General features: G+C 35.9%; 1 protein-coding gene and 1 long non-coding RNA gene across 2 annotated transcripts; one reads left to right on the forward strand and one right to left on the reverse strand.

Moving 5' to 3' along the window:
* Positions 1 to 1,237: 1,237 nt before the first annotated feature.
* shfl (shiftless antiviral inhibitor of ribosomal frameshifting) lies at positions 1,238 to 8,589 on the reverse strand. The gene is made up of 10 exons (XM_055188527.2): positions 8,431 to 8,589; positions 8,021 to 8,162; positions 7,888 to 7,937; positions 5,341 to 5,379; positions 4,891 to 4,938; positions 4,753 to 4,800; positions 4,471 to 4,626; positions 4,252 to 4,355; positions 4,013 to 4,170; positions 1,238 to 1,749 (listed from the first exon to the last, which is right to left on the reverse strand). Exons 1-10 carry the CDS (start codon positions 8,455 to 8,457, stop codon positions 1,538 to 1,540), a joined length of 984 nt encoding a protein of 327 aa, XP_055044502.1. The 5' UTR covers positions 8,458 to 8,589; the 3' UTR covers positions 1,238 to 1,537.
* An 81-nt stretch (positions 8,590 to 8,670) lies between these two features.
* On the forward strand, positions 8,671 to 17,816 carry LOC129430915 (uncharacterized). The gene is made up of 3 exons (XR_008639672.2): positions 8,671 to 9,073; positions 11,532 to 11,634; positions 17,573 to 17,816. It is a non-coding gene; the product is annotated as an uncharacterized lncRNA (long non-coding RNA).
* The last annotated feature ends 766 nt before the right edge of the window (positions 17,817 to 18,582 follow it).

Consider the following 18,582-nt stretch of genomic DNA (forward strand, 5'->3'; position numbering starts at 1 on the left):
TGTGATTGGTTGAGCCTGGTCGAGTTCGAAAAAATAAAATGGCGGCCAAGCAAGCAGCTGGGGCATAAATTAACTTTTATTTTCACTTTTCGATTGCATTTAGCGAGAAATTAGTATTGTAGTTTTCAAAACTGGAATTTGTTATCACAAAGCGCTCTTTTTTTAAATTACAAACTGAATTCCATTACACTGCCTATGAAGGCTGTCTGAATGCGTTTCCCAGAGCTGCCTTAAACGGACACTCCACTTTTTTTTGAAAATATGCTCATTTTCTAGCTCCCCTAGAGTTAAACATTTTATTTTTACAGTTTTGGAATCCATTTAGCTGATCTCCAGGTCTGGCGGTACCACTTTTAGCATAGCTTAGCATAATTCATAGAAGACCATTAGCATCGCGCCTAAAAATACCAAAAAGTTTTCCCATTTAAAACCTGACTCTTCTGTAGATACATTGTGTACTAAGACCAACAGATTCAAAGTTTTTTTAGGCAGATATGGCTAGGAACTATACTCACTATCATTCTGGCGTAATAATCAGAAGAGTCGAGTTTTAAAGAGGAAAAATATCGATTTTTTAAAATATTTTTGAGCGTGATGCTAAATGGTCTAATCAGATTCAATGGATTATGTTAAGCTATGCTAAAAGTGGTATCGCCAGACTCGAGATGGGCTGAATGGATTCCAAAACAGTAAAAATCTAATGTTTAAAACTAGGGGAGCTTGAAAATGAGCATATTTTCAAAAAAAAGTGGAGTGTCCCTTTAACGCCGCCAAAGTCATTGCCTCATGACGTAGGGAGGCGACAGGTCAGCTGCCTAAGCTTCGGACACAGCCAAAAGCCCTCCGCCGCCTTCTTCGTTGGATAACTACTCTTCTGGTGGATCCCCAGATAGCAAGTGTTCATCGAATGAACATTTCAGGATCTTTTGGAAGTAGTAGGTCATCCGGGTACTTTTCGCCTATTGTTTTTCGAATACTATGAATTCGGACATAATACTCGCCTCGCCTACTGCTTTTTGCCTACTATATGGTATGGAAGTAAGCGGTTTCAGATGCACTGAATGTCTTCAGGATTATTTGGAAATGAAATGCAGGTGTGTTTGATTAGGGTAGGAACTAAACTCTGCAGGAACTAAATGGCCCTCCAGGACCCAGGATTCCCCACCCCTGCTTTAGGCTGAAAGTGATATATAACAAATTTGCATATAATCATTTTGGAATCAAAATGACTTACACATGAGGAACATAAGCACTTTATTATAGAACGTCCAACACAATGCCAAGTCACAAGTAAGCTTGCACAGAAGCAAGTGCAGTGAAAGATGAAGTATACAAAAGTTATACTTTAAATGAATTTAAACTGCTGAATTGTATTTTTGATATTTTGAAGTGCATTGATGAGTGAAATCAAGTTTGCGTAGCTACAACCACTTGCATTCACATACTTGTGTAAAGTATGTTTCAGCCTAGGCTTGTTTCACTCAAAGCAATGCTGTCACTTAAATAAAAGTGCTAGTTTCTGATACTCTCTGCTGTCTCAGCCGCTGCTGTCCGAGTCTTCATCAGACTCTTCTTCAATGTCTTCCATGATGAGCTCATTAATGCTCTCCAGCAGACTGCCTTGACTCAGGCAGGTGTTTACAGTCGATCCGCTGCTAATGTGAACAGGGCTGGGGTACACCACACGGGGCTTTCTGTTCTTCTGTCTGCTACGAGGGTGGACACATTCAGTACCGGGTACATGTGGCTCTGGGTAGGACAAAGTTACTAGTTAGGTCTGTACTGTATAGTCTTCCTCACATGTGCTTAAAAGTGAAAACCCAGCTAAAAGTATTTTTTTGTGATTTATTAAATCATGCTACATAATGTAAAAAACATTCTGTAAAAAATAACTTTAATATCTTTATCTTTAATGCTCCTTATCTCAAAAATAGATTGAGACTTTAGCCTGGATTACATAGACAGAGTCATAAATGTTTAACTTAAAACTTTTAAGTGTGTCATTTCTTCAATACTTAATGGTATGGCACATTTTGGTAACACTTTACATGAAGGGGTGTTAATAAGACTGACATGACACCTTCATAATCATGACATAACACGTGTCATGAATATGAAGGAGATTTTATGCATGTTTTTGACAACTGTCATTAAGTGTCATTTGTTCAATTATGACATTTTTAATGTAAAGATGACATTGTTTGAGATTGACATTAACCAATACATCATAACTTGGCACAAATCTGCCACAAACATGACACAGCAGAATAATTATCAAACTTCGTCATGACAACTTGACATTACCAAGACAACATAAACTGACCACTTTTGTACCAGTGATACAAATTGAATTTGTCATTAAATGTCATTACGTGTTAATACTCTGTCAAATTGTTTTATAACAGCGTCATGAATATTTTTCTTGACCTTCAACTACAGTGTTTCAAATATAATTTGTCATTAAAATGTCATTAAGTGTTAATACTCTGTCCAATAGTTTTATAACAGCATCATGAATATTTTTCTTCTTGACCTCAACTACAGTGGTACAAATATAATTTGTCATTAAAATGTAATTAAGTGTTAATACTCTGTGAAATAGTTTTATAACAGCGTCATGAATATTTTTCTTGACCTCAACTACAGTGGTAAAAATATAATTTGTCATTAAAATGTCATTAAGTGTTAATACTCTGTGAAATAGTTTTATAACAGCGTCATGAATATTTTTCTTCTTGACCTCAACTACAGTGGTACAAATATAATTTGTCATTTAAATGTCATTAAGTGTTATACTCTGTGAAATAGTTTTATAACAGCGTCATGAATATTTTTCTTGACCTCAACTACAGTGGTAAAAATATAATTTGTCATTAAAATGTCATTAAGTGTTAATACTCTGTCAAATAGTTTTATAACAGCATCATGAATATTATTCTTGACCTCAACTACAGTGGTACAAATATAATTTGTCATTAAAATGTCATTAAGTGTTAATACTCTGTCAAATAGTTTTATAACAGCATCATGAATATTATTCTTGACCTCAACTACAGTGGTACAAATATAATTTGTCATTTAAATGTCATTAAGTGTTATACTCTGTCAAATAGTTTTATAACAGCGTCATTAATATTTTTCTTGACCTCAACTACAGTGATACAAATATAATTTGCCATTAAAATATCATTAAGTGTGAATACTCTGTCAAATTGTTTAATAACAGCGTCATGAATATTCTTCAGTTCAATTTTTTAAAAAGTTTCCTCCAGGTGTTAGAGAAATAAAATCAATTATCAATAATAATTATAATTAAAATTGATACAATTATATCTTATTGCATTTGGAGACCAATTAACCTAAAATTAAATGAAAACAGTACATTAATGGGTTAAGCCATGCAGCCTTGGGTCTATATCACTGCAAAAACAGTTTATTACATCAAATTAATTTGATAAATTAATTAAATGTTTTATTCTTCTATGTCAGAAAATTTCAGAAACCTCTTTGTGAGGAAGAACAAATTCTGTTAGTTGTCAGTTTTTAATGTATTGTGCACATACATAAAGTTAAATATAATCTTTTGACGTGTCTGTTGCATTTTGTTAATGTATTTAAAATTATTTGACATAGTATTAACACTTTTAAATGACAGTTTAATGTAATGTTAACCCATAAAGCTAGGTAGTGTCTTAAGTATGATAATTATTCTGCTATGTCATGTTTATGACAGATTTATGACAAGTTATGTTGTACTGGTTTATGTTTTTAGTCTGTTTAACTCAGGTTTCCCTGCACATCCCCTATCTGTGTTTGGTCAGACAAATAGATAGTCCCACACCCAAATTCATACCATTGGTTGAGCACACGTTGCTTTGGGATGATCAGACAAACTGTGCAGTGTACTGTGTGCCAATACTTATATAATAAACTAAAACAAATCAGCTCTACAATGATTATACACAAGGCATAAAGCAGTGCCCTCTAGTGGTCATCGTGAACATTACATTACCCATTCTGTTATAACAGTCTTCAGCTAGACAGCTGTGTGGATTTTTTCTTTGGAGTCCAGGCACCATCGTTCTTTTTTTTGGTGGCATAATCCTTCTTGGAAATATAGCTAAACGACAGCCATAACAGGGTGAACGTCCATTCATATGGCCAAAACCCCTTGTAGAAAAATCAAATGTTAATTTCTAAATCTTAATATAACATCAATAACACTGTATATACATAAAGTTAACATCTCACATGAAGGAACGAGCACAGTTCGGACAGTGAAACTCTGCGAAACCCCACATTTTGTCGGGCGGTACCGGGTCATACTTCTTTTTGCATCGTCGACAGCGAGACACCTAAAACAGGACAAAGTATATACTTAAAGCATGAAACCCTTTTCTTTTGAAGTATAGTTTATAGTAGTATGTCAGAGCTGTGACTTGGGACGAGTGATGTGCTCCATTGACTTACTCTTTTCCTCTCTGGGACATGTCGCCACCAGTCCTTGTCACATGACTGACAGGCGAACTGATGTACGACGGAAGGGATCTGGTTTTTCTGCGCCTGGTCAAACATACGTTTGTTCTCCTCTGTCAACGGCAGAACTTGTAGACGCTCCCCAATTTCCTGCAAGCATGTCTATGCATGTTAATGCACTCTTTTTATGGAAACTTGCAGGTATTAAGCACTGTAAGTTGAATGTATGGCTTAAACTGTATCATTAATATAAGCGGAGAATGCAAAGCAACTAACCACTACATCTTGGTCTTCTTTTGGGTTCTTCTTAGCCTTTTCTTTGGGCTGGGGAAAAAGGAAATACAATCAGATTACAGTGTAACATGATGTTTTTGTCCCATAAAGGCATGTACAAATACAGAAGCACCACTTTACCTTTGCTGATGAACTGGTAGCACTGGATCCAGATGCAGAGTTCTCGGCCTATAATTTTTTTTTTTTTTTAAATCTTGGCTTATTACTACTATACAATAAAAAGCAGTACTTAAAAATAATTATATAACATAAGGGAGGTTTATATGATGTACAGTTGTGCTCATAAATTTACATAACACAGTTGATTGATAATAAATGGCTTTGGGCAAACACTAACCATAAGTGAAAGAAAAATGTTTTATCATACATATTCTCTGAAGAATAAGAAATCATAAATTCTGCCAGGGTGTTAAACTTATGAGCACAACTGTATATAATATATGACAGGTCTTCAACCCTTTTTAGGCCAAGGACCCCTTAATGGATAAAGGGACATTGAGTACATGTATCAAATAAGACTGGATTACAAATGTATACAGTATTAGCCTAAATATAATATTGGGATGTTACCTTTTGTCGTTCATCAGCCTTAAGTTTCGTAACCACGTTCTATAAAAATATAAAAAAAGTGTTATTTTTCATGTTTAAGTGCTATAATTGAGTCTCTATGTTGTAAAGTGTAATAATAATCTGTGGCGTACTTTGAGCTAAAATTTCCCATACGTACTCTGGGGACACCAAAGATTTATTTGACATCCTAATAAGTCTCATAATATGTCCTCTTTAATGGGCAACACAGTATTACTACATATAAACTAACTTCACTTTACATGAACACATATGGGAGATGCTTTTATCCAAGTGACTTAAAATTTATTGCATGGCCACTGTCAAAAAAAGGGTACAAAAGCTTTTACTGGGACAGTACCCTTTAAGAAGGACATTTGAGGAACTAAAATGGACCCTTGGGGTACAAAAGTGCACTTTTTAAAAGGGTATTACCCCAGTTACAGTGTCAGAATCCAACCTGATCTCACGAATTTCCGTGGCATAGTCACGGAATTTTGTGCTCATTTTTCCGTGGCATTCTCACGGATCTCCGCATTTTTCCGTGGCCCTGCTACGGACTGTCTTTTTCCGTGTCATTCTCACGGATTGGTTACTCAACTGTTTTGTCCTATTATCTTACCATTTTCGCTTCGGTTTAGGGTTAGATTTACATGAAATGACATCCCTACCCAAACCCAACTCTAACCCCAACGCCAGGCAACAATTGTTTAAAGTTAAGAAAATATAAAAGAATAAATCAGAAAAAATAGTATAAACCAATATTTTAAGTGACATACTAACACAAAAACCAAATCTAACCCTAAACCGAAGCGAAAATGGTTTGAAAATAGGAAAAAGCAGTTGAGTAACCAATCCGTGAGAATGCCACAGAAAAAGACAGTCCGTAGCAGGGCCACGGAAAAATGTGGAGATCCGTGAGAATGCCACGGAAAAATTAGCACAAAATTCCGTGACTATCCCACGGAACTTTGTGAGATCATGTTGCAGAATCCCAGTCTGTCTGCCTGCTTGGTTTTCCCTTTTTTTCTCCCATTATATTCCCATGGACTCTAGTTCCCAGAATCCCTCACTACCCCGCACCTACATTCCAGCAAGCAGCGTGACAGAATACGGGACCAAACAATTGATTCTCCAGGCTCTTCTTTCTAAAGTTTTCTAAAGGTCTCTGAGAGGTGCGCACTGCTCCCAAGAGGTGCCCGCTCGCTATCCAAGTCCCAACGAGGTGCATGTTCAGTTTCCTGGCTTCAAAGAGGTGCACCATCACTCTCCTAGTTCCCGCGAGGTGCGCGCTCTTTCTCCAGGCTCCCAAGAGGTTCCTGCTCGGTCTCCAAGCCTCTGCAAGGTGCGTGCTCGTTCTCTTGACTCCAGCGAAAGACACACTCACCCTTCTGAACTCTGCTCAATGCCCCTACCCCTAATGCCCCTACCACTGCCCAGAGCTGGAGCTAGAGGTAGCTGATGGCACGTGCCTTAGGATGTGTCTGGGCACCTTCCTTCACTTTACCAATGAGACGCATGCTCACACTCCAAGTCTCCCAGAGGTGTGTGTTCGTTCACTTGACTACAGAAAAGTACCCATTGACTCTCCTGAACTCTGCCCAGTGCCCACTGGCTCACCTGAACTCTGCCCAACGCCCACTGGCACGCCTAAACACACTCCCCTGTAAACCCCCCAAAAATTTGGGGGGGGCAATATGCCCACGGCCACATCTGCCTCTCCCATTTTACTGTCTCCTGTGGTTGTTTTGCTTCCTGCTCTGCCTTCCCCTCCATGGCTCCGTGCTAAACTGACAACCCCATGGGCTCCCTGTGCAGGCTGCATTTCCCTAATTCTGGGTGCCATGCGCACCGTCCTGGATGCTTCCTGTCCTGTCCCGTCTATTGTCCCAGCCTGCAGGACACCAACACCCCTCCCAGAAGTTACTCTGTTGTCGTACTCTGTTTCGGAAGGGGGGTTACTGTTAGAATTCCAGTCTGCCTGCTTGGTTTTCCCTTTGTTTCTCCCATCATCTCCCTATGGACTCCAGTTCCCAGAATCCCTCACTCTCCCGCACCTGTTCCTCGTCTTGTCATCATCGTCACCTGCCAACCATTACCCAATCAACTCCCTTATATAAGTTCTCCTGTTTCCCCTGCCTTTTTTATTGTCGACTGTGGTGTGTTGTTCCTGTGTTTATAGTAAATAAATGTTCTTTATATCTGATTCTCCCGATTCCCTCGTCTCCACCCAGCATGCAGCGTGACAGACAGCTTTGTGTTTACATTTTAAACTATATCTGTATTCCCTGAGGATCCAACCCATATCTGTTTGTGCTGCTAACATAGCTCTTAAACACTTTAAAGACATATATTTACTTTGTAAATAAACCCTAGCAAACTTCTTTCCTTTATTTGTGCAATATCTTGTGCTGGATACATTGTAAATGATGTTTATCATATATATTAAAGTCTCTAAATACTTTTTGGGAGCACTACCTGGCCACACAAACAGGTTGCAAAATATAGCTGCAAGCTATTTTAATGCATTTGCATACAGCTGCACCTTACCTTTACTACAATGTCATTTTTCAGCGTGTGTCTGTCCTCATCATCCAGTTCTGCATAAAAATATAAGTATTTTAATTGCAAACACAAAAATATTTAACACGTGCAATAAGAGTAGCTTTAAGTTGCACTTTACCCCTGTCAATATTGGCCATAAGCGCGAGCCATTTTGACACCATTTGATGATTGTTCCCATATCGTCTCATGAGTAAAACAGCTTTATCGATGTCAATACATCCATGAAACTTCTCTCTCAGTCGCCTTACGCTTTTCTCCAACTAAGTGATGACAAATGCATTTACGATTATGTAAATCTGATATAAATTTGTAATAACGGCTCGTGCTATCAATTGCACTATACGACTCGTTACAATACAAATGCACTTGTTCAAATCATGCAATTTTTATTCAACACATATTAACAAGCCATATGTTAAGGAAGTTGCACTGTATTGTTCTACTTCCTTTATTACCATGTCTATCATATTACCTTACAATAAAATAACAGACACTTTAATTGCTTTAAAGCGAATATAAAGTTCATACCTCTACTTCTTCTTGTACTAGATTCATCTCTGAGTCTTATTTTGATGTTTTTAGAGTATTGCTGACAAAGATAGACGCTCAGTGTGGCACCGTTTCCTTTACCGCTTCAGTCTGTTATTGCAAATGCTACTTTCAGTTTGATCAACAATACCCTAACATTACCCCTAGAGGTCATCATTGTACCACTGTACACCCAGTAGATAATAAAAGGCCTTTGACCCGATTACATTTCACAACAGGTAGAAGACTACAAGAATCAAGTGGGGTTTTTTTTCAAGGTAACCATAGGCTTTTGGTTTTAACTATGTCAATATGCCATAACGCCCGCATGCTTTAAAGTTTACCAAATGCCAAAGGTTTTATCAAATCTTTAATTTATTACTTAAAGCGTCAATTTTAGTTATTAGATTATTTCATTGTCGTTGTTATAATTATCTAAAAAAATAAAAATAAACTTTTATCATGATCACTATCAAAGAGTTAATGGTGCTGAAATAGCATCATGATGTGCATGACTTCAAATCCCAGGATTCTCTCGTTCACAGTCACGCGCGTGAACTCTGAAACATGACCTGTGCAACCTGAGGCAACGAGGCAAAGGACTAAAAATAAGTTTATCGAGATGAGAGGAGCATTCAAACAGGTGCACTGCAAGCGACCATCACTTCATTTTAATTTTTAATTGTTAAAGGTATAGAGATTAATAAAATATGAGGTGTAGATGCGAAATTGTATCAGACAGCGCTTTGGTAGAAACTTGAGGCGCACTCTAGGGTTGCCACCCATATCTGATAAAAAACCTGGACATATCGATGACCCGACCAATTGGTTTGCTCACAAGCCCCCCCCCCATAATATTTCTATAGACCTATGCAGTTATTGGCCACATTTTACCATTCTTATTTGTTAACATTAGTTAATGAACTAACCATAAGCAGTACATTTGTTACTGTATTTGTTAATCTTTGTTAACATTACTTAAAATTAAAAATTAATTTAATTAAAAAAATAGCTTTATATTTGCAGTTCATTATTAGTTCATGTTAACTAATGTAGTAAACTACTATTAACTAATGAACTTTATTAACTCTTATAAGACAGGGGTACACTTTCGTGTAGTCTGGCGTAAAATGTGTGTTATATTTTCGTTTTTGGGGCGCTCCTGCTTTTACAGTTTTTTTTACAGACGCTGGGACACATTTCTCAATACTTGAGTCACTTTTGCAAAACTCTTCATACAGTGAGCACAACAGAAGTCTATGTGGGCAAAACTGAGGATCAATTATCAACAACTGCCAAAACTCCGTATACATGCAGGCCAACTTTGCACATGCTTACATACTGTTTTTAAAACTGGTAAACATATGTTCAAAACAATAGCATAATACAAAACTGAATAAGACAGCAATTTGCTACATTTATACAGTAATATTTTAATGAAATATGTTTAAAATCTTAAAAATAAATGCTATAAAAACAATTGGCCAAATGGAGAAGACCGAGTAGATTAGCATTACTATTGTATTTGTATCAGTGGATGGTGTGTATACAAATTCTTATATTTTGGAATTACTTAGTGCAAAAAACTAAAAATAAGCTACAGAAAATATTGAAGAATTCTGCATCATGTCTGATTCATTCCAGTAACATACATTGCAGGAAATTATAAACAGAGAAAAAAATTGTATAATGCTACATGTTAGTGTTTTTTAGGTAATTGTTTTGAGGGTGACAAAGTGTGTTTGTCGACTGTCAACCTTTGCTAGTGTTCTGAAAGAATGAGTTGATTTGAGACCTGAATAAAGAGTTTTGCTAGTTGTAGTGCATTTTGAATGTGAAATGAACTGCTTTGCCAAGCTGAAAGTTTGTTAGGAGAACTGTGTGAAGAGTTTTGCAAAAGTGACCTAAGTATTGAGAAATGTATCCTAGCATCTGTAAAAAACTGTATGAAATGGATTTTAAATCTTAAAAATAAATGCTATAAAAACAATTGGCCAAATGGAGAAGACAGATCAGATAAGCATTACTATTATATCTGTATCAGTGGATGGTGACATACAAATTCTTGTATTTTGGAATTACTCAAAAAAACTAAAAATAAGCTACATAAAATATTGAAGAATTCTGCATCATATCTGATTCATTCCAGTAACATACATTGCAGGAAATTATAAACAGAGAAAAAAATTGTATAATGCTACATGTTAGTGTTTTTTAGGTCATTGTTTTGTGGGTGACAAAGTGTGTTTGTCGTCTGTCAACCTTTGCTAGTGTTCTGGAAGAATGAGTTGATTTGAGACCTGAATAAAGTGTTTTGCTAGTTGTAGTGCATTTTGAATGTGAAATGAACTGCTTTGCCAAGCTGAATTCTCTACCTAAAACACAAAGATCTATGAGGAAGTGACTTGCTTTCCTTTTCCAAACACAACCAATCAAAATGCTACACTTATTCACCAGGTCACACAGACACACTTCTCACATGTGCAAACACTAATTGCTTATCTGATCACTAACCAATCACGTCTTTACTTTACAGTAGTATAGATAGGCCTATAAATAGGTCAAAGCTCATATTACCTGTTTTGGCAATTTGGACCCCAGCCCCCCTGCCAATTCCTGGACCGGGACCCCACACACAATATTTTCTGTATTCTACTGTAAAGAATATACTTTTGGTTACATGGTTATAGTTTTGTACTGTTTACAACAGTAATGTTTGGACATTGCATTGGCGTTTCCGGTGTACGTGTTACCCCTCTCAGAAGATTACTTTCAATGTAGAACATTGTATTGATAAGTAGATATAAGCTTTAGATTTAGAACAGCAGTGTTTAGATGGTATATCCAAAAATGTATTATTAAGAAGTGTTTGCCATTTGATGCAAATGCTTTATTCTGACATGTGTTTGTGGCATTTTGAATGCAGTGTTGCATTTTGAAGGAGATGTGAGCTACTTTGCATTTTGTGTGTGCAGTTTTGAGAATTATGTGTAGAGTTTTGAAAAAAGGAGACTTAGTTTTGAAAACGTGTGTAAGCAATTGGTAAAAACTGTAATGATATAATAGTGATTCAAATTTTCTACTGTTGGTTTTGCCATGAGGGACCTGGATGAAGAGGTGCTCTGGAAAGGACAACTGGAGAGACGCTGCTGGACGTCACCAGTGAGGACTCCATCAGAGATGTGTGAATAGCTTGTCAGATCGGTAAGTCAGAGACTTTTATAAAATATTTACTTTTTTTTACAATCACAATCATGACATAAAATACACCCTTCTTTCCATAAGCAGTACACTGTAAAAATTAGCGGTAGTTATGCAGCTGTTTGCCAGTACCTTACTGTAGATTTATATTTATGTTATTTACTGGCAACAGTTTGTTTAAAGTTAAATGAACATTAAACATTAACAAGTCTTTGTCTTTGCATGAGGCTGTTTAGTTTTATTCTGTAAAGATACAATAACAAATGCAATATTTATTAATAACTTTTATAGAATGACTTAGATTATATTCATGTTTAAGAGGAAAGTATACGAAGAGGCAGAGTAGTTAGACTTGTGAGATGATGATAGCTTGAATATTTCACCTGATTGTGCTGATTGTGTAAAATATGGCTGCAAGATATCTAAATGATCACAAAATAACGCAAATGTACAATATGCAATAACTGAATGACTTTAATGCTCTAAAAAAATATGCATAATTAAAGATAGCAGAGACTTTTGAGTGAAACAGAATGTGAAATGTTGGTTATATAATTATTACTTTTGAAATATAGTTTGACATTTTTTTAATTGATTTTACGAACTTAAAAGTGCAAAAGAATGCATTGAAATAATAGGTTAAATGATATTTATGTGGAGGGTATGTAACTTTATTAAGTGCAAAATTATTTTTTTAAAATTAAAATGTTCTTTTACAAACCTAGGATTTGTCCTTTGAATGAAATGGTCTATTATTGTCCTATTTGGAAGGGTCATTAATAATAATGTTGCGCTCTGCTCTGAGGCTCATGTCAGTAGCTCTTATTAATAAACAGACATTATGTGTTTGAGCCTGAATCAGATGAAAATACAGATTTTGAGGAACACCTAATTGTTTAGAGATTGTTAAAGGAATAGTCTACTCATTTTCAATATTAAAATATGTTATTACCTTAACTAAGAATTGTTGATACATCCCTCTATCATCTGTGTGCGTGCACGTAAGCGCTGGAGCACGCTGCAACGCTTCGATAGCATTTAGCTTAGCCCCATTCATTCAATGGCACCACCCAGAGAAAGCTAGAAGCGACCAAACACATCAACGCTCCTCCCATTTAAGACGAGCAGTTACACGAGCAAGCTCGGTGGCACAAAACAAAACGCAGCACTTTTCTAAGCGTATTTAAAAGAGGAACTACATTCCACGGCACAACAGCACTCCTGGGAGCACTTCGACTCGCCTGAAAAGTCCGCTCCCCTTCTCGCTCTCAAAATGGGAGAGGGAGGGTGTTACTGCGCCGAGTCGAAGCACTCCCAAAAGTGCCACCACGCCACAAAACACAGTTCCTCTTTCAAATACGCTTAGAAAAGCGCTACGTTTCATTCTGTACCACCAAACTTGCTCGTATAACTACTCGTCTTAAATAGGAAAAACGTTGATGTGTTTGGTCACTTCTAACTTTATCTCTAAATGGTACCATTGAATGAATGGGGCTAAGCTAAATGCTATCGAAGCGTCGCAGCCCGCTCCAGCGCTTACGTGCACGCACACCGAAGATAGAGGGATGTATCAACAATTCTTAGTTATGGTAATAACATATTTTAATATTGAAAATGAGTAGACTATTCCTTTAATTGATATTTCTGAGTGGTAGGTTTGTGATTTTTCAGTATGGACCTGCAAAACGTAACTGTAACGTCAATAGTAAAACTTCAGCCTAAACGCTAGCAGCATATAGCATTAACTAGCATATAGCGCTAACTCAACAGTCACAACTTTGTTTTTAGCATTGTTACAACATTGTACTTAATTTTTTGTGTAATTTAATGTTGGGGCGTACATCTTGACTGTTACATCACAGTCGGTGTTATGTTGAGATTGGCCTGTTTTCCAGCAGTTTTTTGCGTGCACGAGGTTTACATAAAAATTAGGAAACAACCATGTTTGAGGCTCACAATATGTCATTACCATGTACTTAACATGTAAATACAGTTTTTTATTCTGTGGCACCTTCAAAGCCTGATCATATAACATAACGTGAAGTGCAGTATTTAAGAAGTTATCGCATATTGCATTTTTCATCAATATTGTGCATCCCTGTGAAAGAAGGCCCCATTTTGTTATCAAACCAATCGATTATACATGCCATTGACAGACATGAAGCATGCAGACCCTAATGGCACATAGATACATTTTATAAAATGATCTTCCAGCATGATTGTTTGTTCAAGTGATAGTCTAGAGACTATGCTAATGCTGCAGAGGGGAACGGGTCAACAAACTCTGTCAAGCCTATAAGCATAAAGGATCCTAATGGAGGAAAACTTCCTCCTTCCCACAGCTATAGTATTTCAGTGACAATTTCATACATGAGTGGATAGGTTGAATGCATTTACACGTTTTGAGGAGACAAAACATACACATTTGAACCTTAACCCAAAATGAAAGTGATTACATTACTTTGTGTGTATAGAAAATGTACGCATATGTTTCTTTTGAGGAACACGAGAGAATGAAATGAAAGAAATAATCTCACAAGGGTTTTGAATAACAAAGTTGAATAAAATTTATTTTTACCTCATCTAATCCTCAAAGCTTTTTTGTGAAAAACATGTTTAAATACGTTAAAATTTCAGTAAATATGTAAACACAATTTTCAGAACTAATTATCTTCTTGCAGGCATCAGTCAGAATTTGTGTGATCTTCTTTTGGCACTAAACACATCTTGAACTTTTTTCAGCAGACTGAAGTCCTGAAGTCATTTGATTAGAATTAGAAATGCGTTTAATGAAGAGCGCAGATTGGCTTATATAAATGAAGAGTTTGGTTCCAAAACGCAATAAATCCATTTTGACAAATTTCGGTAAAAACGTGTTTTCTATACCAAGAAAGTGACAAGATGAAAACCACTATTTTCTGTTACAAACTTTCACATAGCATCTTTAGGTTATAAAAACATAAAAAATTCAAATCCATAACTTGATTTTCAAAGATTTATTATAAAAACGAATTATTTTTTCCACAAAATGCAATAAATCCATGACAGTTTTTTATTTCAAAATGCTATAAATCTATTAATTCAATGTATAAATGTGCATTCATCTTTACCATTTTATATTTATTTAGTTGACTAGTGGTATACAATGATTAAAAAATAAACATTAATGGCATTAACCAAAACACTTACTTTGTTATATTAAGAACACAATGTTTTAGCATGAGATGCTGTCTGGAGAACAAGCAACCGAGTGCCTCTCGCGGAAATTATTAGCTGTTGATGGCTTACGTTTCTTTCCCGTCACAGAAAACCATCACATGTTTGGCAATGCTATTAAAGTATTATTTTGTTTTGTTTGTTGATCACGAAGTACAAAGTAGATGAGGAAAATTAGGATTCCGTTTTCTCAGCGCGCCGCCATGTTTGTTTACATTGCGTGAATGAATGGTCCGCTGTAATATCAGAAATGGATTTATTGCGTTCTGTAAAAAAGGAGGAGTGGCGTTTGTCTCATTTTGGGAAAAAAGGGAGAAAAGATGACAGAATATCATGGCGGGTATTGGATTTTGCGTAAAATTAATTATTTACTTTTAACTACTGACCTGATATAATACTGATTTTGGCAGTAACTCATTTTTTTCAAAAATGGCGTTTATCGCGTTTCGGAACCAAACTCTTCAAATGTCAATCATTCCTTGTTGCCGTGCTACGTTGGTACGCAAAGCGCGAAAATGTGAAAAAATGCAACCCAGTCTCACGGCAAGTCGTGTTATAGTAACGAAAATTTTGATTAATTTATTCATGTTTGATGACACGAATTTCCGCTGTTTTTCGTGTCTCTGGAGACGAATGTCTTTTTCGTATTTCCCAGCACGAATTTCTATCAATGGCTGTTCGTGTCTGTGGCACGACTTTCTTTATCGTGTCATTTTATATTTTGTTTTCTCATCGTTGTTTTCTATTTTTTGACCATTGTCGCTTGGGGTTAGGGTTAGAATCACTTTCTGCGACTTCCTAACCCAAACCCCAGCTCTAACCCCAACTCCAGGCGAGAATAGTTTTAAAAGTGGACGAAAAACATGTAGAAACCAATGCAAAAAATAACATCCTAACGCAAACCCCGGATCTAACCCTAACCCCAAGCGACAATGATTTAAAAATAGGAAACAACGATGAGAAAACAAAATATAAAATGACACGATAAAGAAAGTCGTGCCACAGACATGAACAGCCATTGATAGAAATTCGTGCTGGGAAGGACGAAAAAGACATTCGTCTCCAGAGACACGAAAAACAGCGGAAATTCGTGTCATCAAACACGAATAAATTAATCAAAATTTTTCGTTACTATAACACGACTTCCCGTGAGACTGTGTTGCGGGAGGCGCGAGCATGAAGAGAACGAGCCAAATACAGCCAATGTTAACTGTATTCATTCATAACGACGGTCCGGATTTAAATGCAACTTCACAACCAGAAAATAAGGCTTAATGTTAAACCTTTTGGAGAGAGTGGCTTAAATATTACGAGTGGACCCGCTATGAAAATGGCTCGATGTTACTGTGTTTACTGTAAATCCTGTGAAACAGAGGTTGCAGGTAAAACGGCGTTGGTGGCAGAATCCACACATTTTAAGCGCGAGACCTTGCTTAAACATGGCAAAAGTGCCAAAAACACAAGAAGTGTTGTGACAAATGTGTTCATTATTGACGGAGACACCGACCTGTCGGTCAAAGAGTGTTTGATGATGTATGTGCGCATCCTGCTTGAGGGACATCCGACAAACATCCTATTCCATGTTGAGGTGGAACACAACAATGCTGATATTTTTTTGCCTATTTAGTAGTAACAGCATCATAGTAATGCAGTTATCAATACCAATATATTAGGGTCTATATTTTATATTAGGGTCACTTTTGTAATGTCACAATTAATCAGTGTTTTACGTGTTTGCTAGATTTTCTATTGTAATCATAATTATGTTACCTGTAATTGTTAAATTATTATTGCTGCTGTATTATTTAAACAGCATTTGGGGATTATTTTAGGAACCTATGAAGCAAAAAAGACCAAATTTCAAATCCTAGCCATAGGATGTGTAAAGCCCAGTTGTGGTGTTTAATTTTTAATAAAATAAATCTTTTAACTTATACATTGTAGTTGTGGTGCTTCATAATTTTTGGATGAGTGCGCCTCAATTTTCAATCAAGTTGGGAGCACCAGTGCTACCAAATAAAAAAGTTAATTTTGAGCCCTGTTATAGTGATCATATATAATTGTTTTTTCAGTCTCTTTAACAGAATACATCCAGAAAATACAGGAAATGTGTATGTAGTATTAAAACAGTATAAAAGTATAAGCTGAAGTGTCAAGTATTTAGGGTAAACTCCACTTCAACTTAAGCAATAGCAGGCAACTGCAGGATCTCTTAAATCTAAATTAAATCATAATTTCTAATTCTAATCAAATGGCTTCAGGAGGACTTTAGTCTCCTTAAAAAATCTTAAGATGTGTTTAGTGCCAAGAGAGGTCACACTGAACACAGACGATGCCTAAAGAAGACATTTAGCCCACCCACCCCCCTTTTTTTTGTACGTATTTCCTGTATTTTCTGTTTGTATCTTAATAAAATAGATTGAAAAATAAACATGGATGGACTTAAAACTTCTAAAACAACAAGTCTGCTGGTGGTTGCCTAAGATTTTTGCGGCCCTGATTTACACTGTACATTTGTTGAGTTACTTTTCATTAGCACTGTGTAAAAGATTAAACGCATGTGCTTAAAAATTATATTTGTCCATATTTGCCATAGACATACTGTCCATATTTAAAGTAACAAATGTTACACCTTGACATGTTAAGACCCCATGATTGTTGTTCACTGTAGTTTCATAGCTGAAATGTTTTCGTGCTTTTCATTTATGCATTTGTTTTCTTCTAGACGGTGCCATTCAACAAACATTGGTTAATATAACAGGCTGTATCTGATGGGCAAAAAAGTAAGAAAAAAAATCTACACGTGATTGAAATGTGACAAACTTGAGAGAGATGGTGCCCATTGCATCTGCAACCCCTTCACATAACACATATACGTTTAAACCTTAAAACCTTAATGCAGCGTTGAAGTATGACCATATTTATCAACTAAATATGCACGGTAAAAAAGTGAAAGGTGCTGTACTTAAAAAAAACACCTAAATAAAGTTTTATAAACTTAAATTCTAAATTTTAAGTGAAAAATTTAAGGTGAAAAAAATAAAAAATAAAATACTTAAATTGGTAACACCTAAAATATGTAAACATTTTAACTTACATTTTTCACTTAATGTGAGAAATTTTATTTGAAAAGTAATAATAAATACCGTTTTTTTTTTTTTGCTTAGACAATTGCTGCATCCCAATTCGCCACTTTATGCCATGCACTAAAGCACTGTTTTTGTTAGGGAAAAGTATGCAATGTTTAGTATTTAATATATTTGATTTAGTGAAGCATCACTTAAGTGTTAATTCAGTGTAGCATCATTAAACTCCTCTCTCTTGCAATGAATTGTGGGTAAATTTAGTTCTTATAGTGTGTATTGATCTGTACATTAGTACCAGAAATAGTAGTCCATTTGGTTACTTTAGGGATAATCATTTAAACATACCATTATTTGACCTATACTAATTCTAATTTCAAATACTATTTAGGATGAATAGTGTGCAACACATAAAGTGGATGTCTTCTCTTGTTATACCTTGCTTTCAGTTGCATTCATTTAGGCCCGGTTTCATAGACAAGGCTTAGATAAAGCCAGGATTAGGCATTAGTAAAATTAGAACATTTAAATAGCGTTTAATATTAATATGACTTAGAATAAACATGAATTGTGTGCATCTTGAGACAAAACAATGGCACTGGTATATTTTAAAGGGGACATTTTATAAAACTTTTTAAGATATAAAAAATAA

This window comes from Misgurnus anguillicaudatus, chromosome 19, assembly GCF_027580225.2.
Source record: "Misgurnus anguillicaudatus chromosome 19, ASM2758022v2, whole genome shotgun sequence".
Lineage (NCBI taxonomy): Eukaryota > Metazoa > Chordata > Actinopteri > Cypriniformes > Cobitidae > Misgurnus > Misgurnus anguillicaudatus.